At 40.8% G+C, this 6,454-nt stretch overlaps 1 protein-coding gene across 2 annotated transcripts; it reads left to right on the forward strand.

Annotated features, from left to right (window-relative positions):
- The first annotated feature begins 640 nt into the window (after nucleotides 1–640).
- LOC124676455 lies at nucleotides 641–6,138 on the forward strand. Of its 2 annotated transcripts, XM_047212513.1 has the most exons (15): nucleotides 641–783; nucleotides 915–1,042; nucleotides 1,630–1,675; nucleotides 1,767–1,968; nucleotides 2,234–2,308; nucleotides 2,404–2,505; nucleotides 2,658–2,698; nucleotides 3,191–3,304; nucleotides 3,544–3,658; nucleotides 3,757–3,947; nucleotides 4,019–4,135; nucleotides 4,549–4,629; nucleotides 4,763–5,001; nucleotides 5,189–5,228; nucleotides 5,399–6,138. In XM_047212513.1, coding segments are annotated over exons 2-15 (1,941 nt in total). In that variant the 5' UTR covers nucleotides 641–783; nucleotides 915–1,040; the 3' UTR covers nucleotides 5,975–6,138. The 2 variants fall into 2 exon arrangements, with proteins under 2 accessions (XP_047068469.1, XP_047068468.1); XM_047212512.1 differs by lacking the exon at nucleotides 641–783 and having other exon boundaries at nucleotides 793–1,042.
- Nucleotides 6,139–6,454: the final 316 nt, after the last annotated feature.

Genomic DNA, 6,454 nt, shown 5'->3' on the forward strand with positions numbered 1-6,454 from the left:
CGGGAGGGAGGGAGACGCCGTGGAGTTGGAGGAGCGGTCGGAGGATCACCGCTCTGATACCACTTTGTCAGGCCTAGGGTAGGCTCCGACGAGATCGGCAGGAAGAAGCATGGGAAGGAGAAGGCGAGCGATGCCCAGAACCGCCGTGAGTTCGACAGGATACGAAATTGGGCAGAAAAAATAATAATTGTTTTTATTTGCTGATCCTCCCAACCTCCCCACCTGTCCCTTATATCATAGGACAGGCTCAGCATTTTTACATTGTAGTCCTTGAATCAAAAAGGTGTTACAGTTGAACATTTGCTACTTAATATCTGGTCCCTCTCCTTGGTTTGTCTGATGGAGGCAACACATAGGCCTGACATATTATCATTACATATGTTGCAAATATGTGAGAATTGAATATGATAAATGACAAAATTCATGTATGCATGTTACATGCATCAAATGGCCGTCGGGCGCGTGAAGTATTGCAGCCTCGACGAGAAACAGGAAACAAGGCGAGCAGAAAACCAGAGCCACCATGGGCGAAAACCAAACGGAATCATCTACAAGGCGCGCGAAGCCGTTAACGGCCATTAACATCCGATCGCCATTAAACAACGAGCGGTGGAGGACACTTTAGCGGGCTGTTCGCGGGCTGATCCAAACGAACAAAAATAAACGTTTATATCGCCGATTTAGGTTGGAGTTGGTCTTAGGACTACCGCTAATTCGGCAGGCAACCGTGATAGCTGCAGCCCCGTGGAGCTCATAGGCCCAAACAAACAGAACCTAAATTGGGTAAGCCCATACGAGCGTGGGTTATCAGTTAGTAAAAAAAAGTGTGGGTTACGATTAAATCCGCTCGGGCGCACGCATCACTGTGCACACTCCAATTTGATTTCCGCCGATCCATCCGTGGTTTTCTGCAGCTTCCAGTCTGATTCATCTTCTGTCCGTAAGAATTTGTGGCGGAGCTCCTCGTCCTGCCGCTGCCTCCTTCAGCCGCGTTTGTTCTTCCGCTCGCACCGTTCAGGACGGCGCCCGCGACCTGTGTAATGTAAGGAGTGGCTTAACTGAGATAAATCGCATGTTTATTTGAATCTTGGAGCATGGATTTTATCCTATTTCTTAGTAGTTAATATGCCTCTACTAATTTCAGTTTGGAAGTTTCTTCGAATTTTAGTCCGGCGCATGTCTTATTACTTAGTTGGATGGCGAATTTGCTTTTTCCTAGTTATAGTTATGCTTAAGTTCGATCGGAATTTTGGTATTCTTCACGCAAGTATGCAAGATTGGGTAGAATTCAGGTGTTCTTTTCAGTTGGTGAGGAAGCCCTAGCTTGTTTCGACTGTTGTTCTAGTAGTTATATCCTCTGGGCATTTCTTTCCTGTGAGTAAATCGGAGCCAAATCTTCTTCTGGGTCTGGGGTTCAGTTGAACCTCCATATCCATCCAATAAATCTGGTCTTGCTGGTTGATTAGCTCTCGAGTTGGGTCACTAATGACTCAGATTGAAAATGATTGGTCGAATCTTCACGACCTACACGCATGTCAGCATGTGAATTATCTAGTAGTGTTTTTTTTTCCGTTTCCAAAATCAGTGCTTCTATGTGTGTACCTAATGCTGACAACGATATAATTGCAGGGATGCAGTAGCTCTGGAAGAAGTTCAGAATTGTGTGGTGAAGCTGGTTAGTTGCTTGTAGACCTGGAATTGTCATGCCATTTCTGACTTACTGAGGCTAATGCTTCTGTTATTCTAATACATCCATCTCTTCATAGAGGAGCAATCCTCAGAGGCACAGGAATAAAGTATATGTTGGCTGTGGCGCTGGATTTGGGGGTGACCGGCCGATGGCTGCATTGAAGTTACTGGAGAGAGTTGAAGAACTTAATTACATAGTACTTGAGTGTTTGGCGGAGCGAACACTTGCGGACCGCTACCGAGTTATGATGTCGGGAGGGAAAGGATTTGATCCCCGAGGTATAGTTTTTGAGAAATAGTTGATACTTATGCATTTAGTCGGGTTGCTTCTCAAAGCAGGTGATACCTGTTATTTTGTGGACTGTATCTGTGGTCGCGAATTTCATGAAGAACATATTGCATGTATTAAACATCTCTGATTTTTTCTCATGTAATACAGATTTTTTGGTCTTTTTTCGATAGGTCTATTTAATCGACTCTATTTTAATGAATTGCTTATGGTACTGTAGATAAGAACTTTAATGCACCTAATATGTCTATGCAGTCAAGGAGTGGTTGTCCATGCTTCTACCCTTGGCTTTGGATAGAGGAGTTTGCATAATAACTAACATGGGTGCAAGTAAGAGAACACTCACTGTAGTTTTGCACATCTGCTTTACCTCACTTGTTCTGTTTTCTCACTTAGATATTGCAAGTGTCTTCCCTATTCATTAGTTGATCCACCTGGAGCACAGAAGGAAATACTGAACCTTGCATCTAATTTGGGACTGGAGATAACGGTTGCGATAGCTTATGAATCATCGTTTTCACATTCAGGTACTTTTGATCTAATCTATAGTTACCAATTCGATAATGCTTTGGGTGCTACCAAGGCTATAAGTAAGGCATGCCAACCAGCAGAGCTTGGTGCATGGAATCAAAGCGGATAATCAGCATTAGAACTGTTTTTAAGTTTGGTCTTTTTGCAGGAAACTCTGTATTATCGAATGAATCAAGTGGAGTTGGACAAGTAAGCTGTTTAACTTAATTTGTTGCGCCCTTAGAATTTTTTCATTATTCTTGTATTTTTTTCTTCAAGAAAACTATCATTTTCATTGAAAACTATAATTTCTTGAACTTACAAAATAGTAAGTGGCCATTATTAGTTAACAATTTGCATCCAAACTTCTGAACTTCCATCATAGTATGTTAATATATGTAGTTATGTACCATGTGGTCGATGGCACATAAGTGCTTTATGGTTGACGGAGGTGGCGAAAAGATCATTACTGGAGGATCTAGAAAAATATTGAGAGAGAACTATGAATGAATAGTTGGAAACTCTATCATTAGGAAACTCTACAGTGTAATTCTAGAACTTACGAAACATCATATTGTTGCTGCTTTGCCTCTCTGTGTATATATTTTCCTGTCCATTTTCACTGAAGTGGCCGATAATTCAGAACTTGCATATTATTTGTATCTCGGTTCTTCATCTGAAGGAATTTTATTGTGCGAGCAGGGAAGAAGCACATACCTTGGTGCAGCCCCCATTGTGCATTGCCTGGAAAATTACAAACCACATGTCGTCATTACTTCCCGGGTTGCTGATGCTGCACTATTCTTAGCACCTATGGTATGCATGCTTTTCATGCCTATTCTTATGTTGGCTAGTATTTCCATAACTTCGTTGTTTCAACGTACATAATGAATAAGTCAGTAGGAGGACGGGGACCTTGGACTTTTTTCACCAGGCTTTAGTTATGTTTTTCTTCTCTCTAGGTCCCTCGAAATATGTAAATCTGAACATGTTTTTTCCTATCATAATTATTTAGTTAACATTCTATCCTTTTTCCACTGCCTTACAATATAAAGGTTTATGAATTGGGTTGGGATTGGAATGACTTTGAGGAGTTGGCACAAGGGACATTAGCTAGCCATCTTTTGGAATGCGGTTGTCAACTCACTGGAGGATATTTCATGCACCCTGGTACATCTCTTGTTCTTTCAAATCATTAGACGGATATTTTCACCTTATTCACAATTTATGTTTACTTAATGTTCTACTTCTGATTTTGCAAAGAGCAGGAGATACATATCGGGATTTTTCTTTTGAGCAGCTTCTGGATTTGTCTCTTCCATATGCTGAAGTGAGTTACAAAGGAGAAGTTTGTGTTGGCAAGGCAAAGGATAGTGGAGGTCTTCTCAGCTATAGCACCTGTGCAGAACAGCTTCTGTATGAAGTTGGAGATCCTGCAAACTACATAACTCCTGATCTGGTGAGGTCAAATGGCATTTCCAATTCTATGTAGCTTCTTGTCTGAACCATGGTTATTTTTTTATGGAGCAGATTGTAGATTTCAGTGACGTGCAGTTCCATCAAATATCAAAAGATAAGGTTCACTGTAAAGGAGCAAAACCATCTAATCCTTGTCGGCCCGAGAAACTCCTCCAATTGTTCCCTAATGTATGTTCTCCTACTAAGAACATAAATTGTACTAATTTAAGTTTGTCTGTTGGTCTTCTTCCATGTAGAAGTATCCAGTGTGTAGCATTTACATGTCACATAGTTGGGTATTTACTCTGTTATCTATGTTGCTGGACCACAGAAACCTTCAATATAAATCTAGTATGAAATGTATTGTATGGCTGAAAATTTGTGTCTGATAGCGTTACTGTTTCCTAATCAAAGTTTTCTTGGATCAATTTTCCTAATCAAGGAGACCTTGCTGTTTTTAAGTGTGATCAAATAGAATCAAACAGTAGTGTTTATGAATAGAAGAAAGGTCCTTTAATTTTCGTCTATCCTGATAGTTTGTCGATAGGCTGTCATAGACCATAGTTAACTTTCTCACTATAAGTTGTTCAAATTATTTTTAGGAAAGTGGATGGAAAGGCTGGGGAGAGATATCATATGGTGGACAAGAGTGTTTAAGGCGCGCTCAGACAGCAGAATACCTAGTAAGTACATGGAAGTGTTTGCATGCAATTTTTTTTTTGTAGACCTCTTGTGTGTTAACAATCGAATGTAGTTCTGTACACATGACACACAGAGGCAGTTTTTTCACTTACACATTTATTTTTCTGGCATTAGGTTAGGTCATGGATGTATGAAAGATATCCTGGCATCGAAGAGAAAATTGTTGCATATATTATGGGATATGATAGTTTGAAAGCTATTGGAGGTAATAAAGACAGTTGCTCTGCCAAGGAAGTGATAGATGCTAGACTTCGGATGGATGGGCTATTTGATCAGGAGGAGCATGCTGATGGATTTGTTCAGGAGTTCATTGCACTTTATACAAATGGTCCAGCTGGGGGTGGTGGCATAAGGTACATACAATTAGGTCTTATAAATATGTATGCACTGAGATATGCATTACATAGATGTTTAACCAATATTTGGAGGAACATGGAAATGAAATTTCATATTACCATTCATGGTGAAAATGCCATCCTTTTTCTTCTCTCCTTCCTGGAGTCACTAAAACAATTTGACTAGTTTGTTTCCATTTGGCAGCACTGGGCAGAAGAAGGAAGTAACTCTGCAAAAGTTGCTGGTATTGATGACCACTCCACTTAATCCCATGAACAGTTTACGTGTTTATCTATTTTTTTCATCATATCAGACACCAGTTCTTAACTTGATGACAATCTTTTATATGTAGGATTTAAAAAAAACTGTTCGCCTTTAGGCTTTTGCTATATAGCACTAATTCTATTTGTGCAGATTGATAGGGAGAACATCTTCTGGCAAGTCAATGTAAAGAACTCAATCATTCCTAGCTCAGAGAATCAATCTGCAAACATTGAGAAGGGGCAAGTGCGTATTATACAAAAGAAAAAGTATGCAGGAAGTTACGCAACGGGCATTCAACGCCTCACTACAAACTTGAAGGAACCACCATCGCCTGTATCTGCTCCATCTGGATCAGAGATCGCTCTCTATCATGTGGCCCACAGCAGGGCTGGCGATAAAGGAAATGATCTGAATTTGTCCATAATTCCTCATTTCCCTAATGACATTGGCCGGCTCAGGAATGTGATCACTCCTCACTGGGTGAAGAATGCTGTTTCACCCCTCCTTGAATTTTCCTCATTTCCAAATGACCAAGCAACCCAGTGTCCAAACAATCTACTTGAGCATGTCTTGGTTGAAATTTATGATGTCCCCGGCATCAGCTCTCTGAACATTGTGGTGAGGAATATCCTTGACGGCGGGGTGAACTGCTCCAGAAGGATAGATCGGCACGGTAAGACTCTGTCAGATCTCATCTTGTCCCAGAAAGTTATCTTGCCTCTGTAGTTACAAGTCATACATTACTGGCACCCGATGGGCAGATATATCTAAAATTTATGTGCTAGTCTATCTGAAATAGAAAACTTGACCTGCTGTATGAAAGAACATACGGTTGCCGCTGGCTTGAAATGGAGCAATGTGGTTCTAGAAAGCCACATGTGCCTCATAAATGATCACTATATGAGCATCTCAGTTCTGGCTAGGAAAAATCAGGAAGAACTTGCTGTGTAGTCATGGTGGAACTGGTGTTATCTAAACAACGGCGAGCTTTGTTTTCTCAGTCATGGAAGTAACTAGAATATGCGTAGGTGCCACAGCTAAATCGCACTGAATACATTGCATCTGCACAGGGCCGTTACAAAGTCATTTGGTTCGCCGTTCAGCTTACAGCCTCATACGAATGAGCAACCACATTAGAGGATCGAAGGCAGTACATGATTTTTAAGTTCAAAAATGTCATATCTACTATCTTCCTAAGGGCCACTT

This window comes from Lolium rigidum, chromosome 7 (genome assembly GCF_022539505.1).
Source record: "Lolium rigidum isolate FL_2022 chromosome 7, APGP_CSIRO_Lrig_0.1, whole genome shotgun sequence".
NCBI classification, from domain to species: domain Eukaryota; kingdom Viridiplantae; phylum Streptophyta; class Magnoliopsida; order Poales; family Poaceae; genus Lolium; species Lolium rigidum.

Coding starts and splice junctions, on each gene's coding strand:
- LOC124676455 (XM_047212513.1), top strand. Junction 2,699..3,190: donor AATCAAGTGGAGTTGGACAA/GTAAGCTGTTTA, acceptor TTGTGCGAGCAG/GGAAGAAGCACATACCTTGG. Junction 3,305..3,543: donor CACTATTCTTAGCACCTATG/GTATGCATGCTT, acceptor TACAATATAAAG/GTTTATGAATTGGGTTGGGA.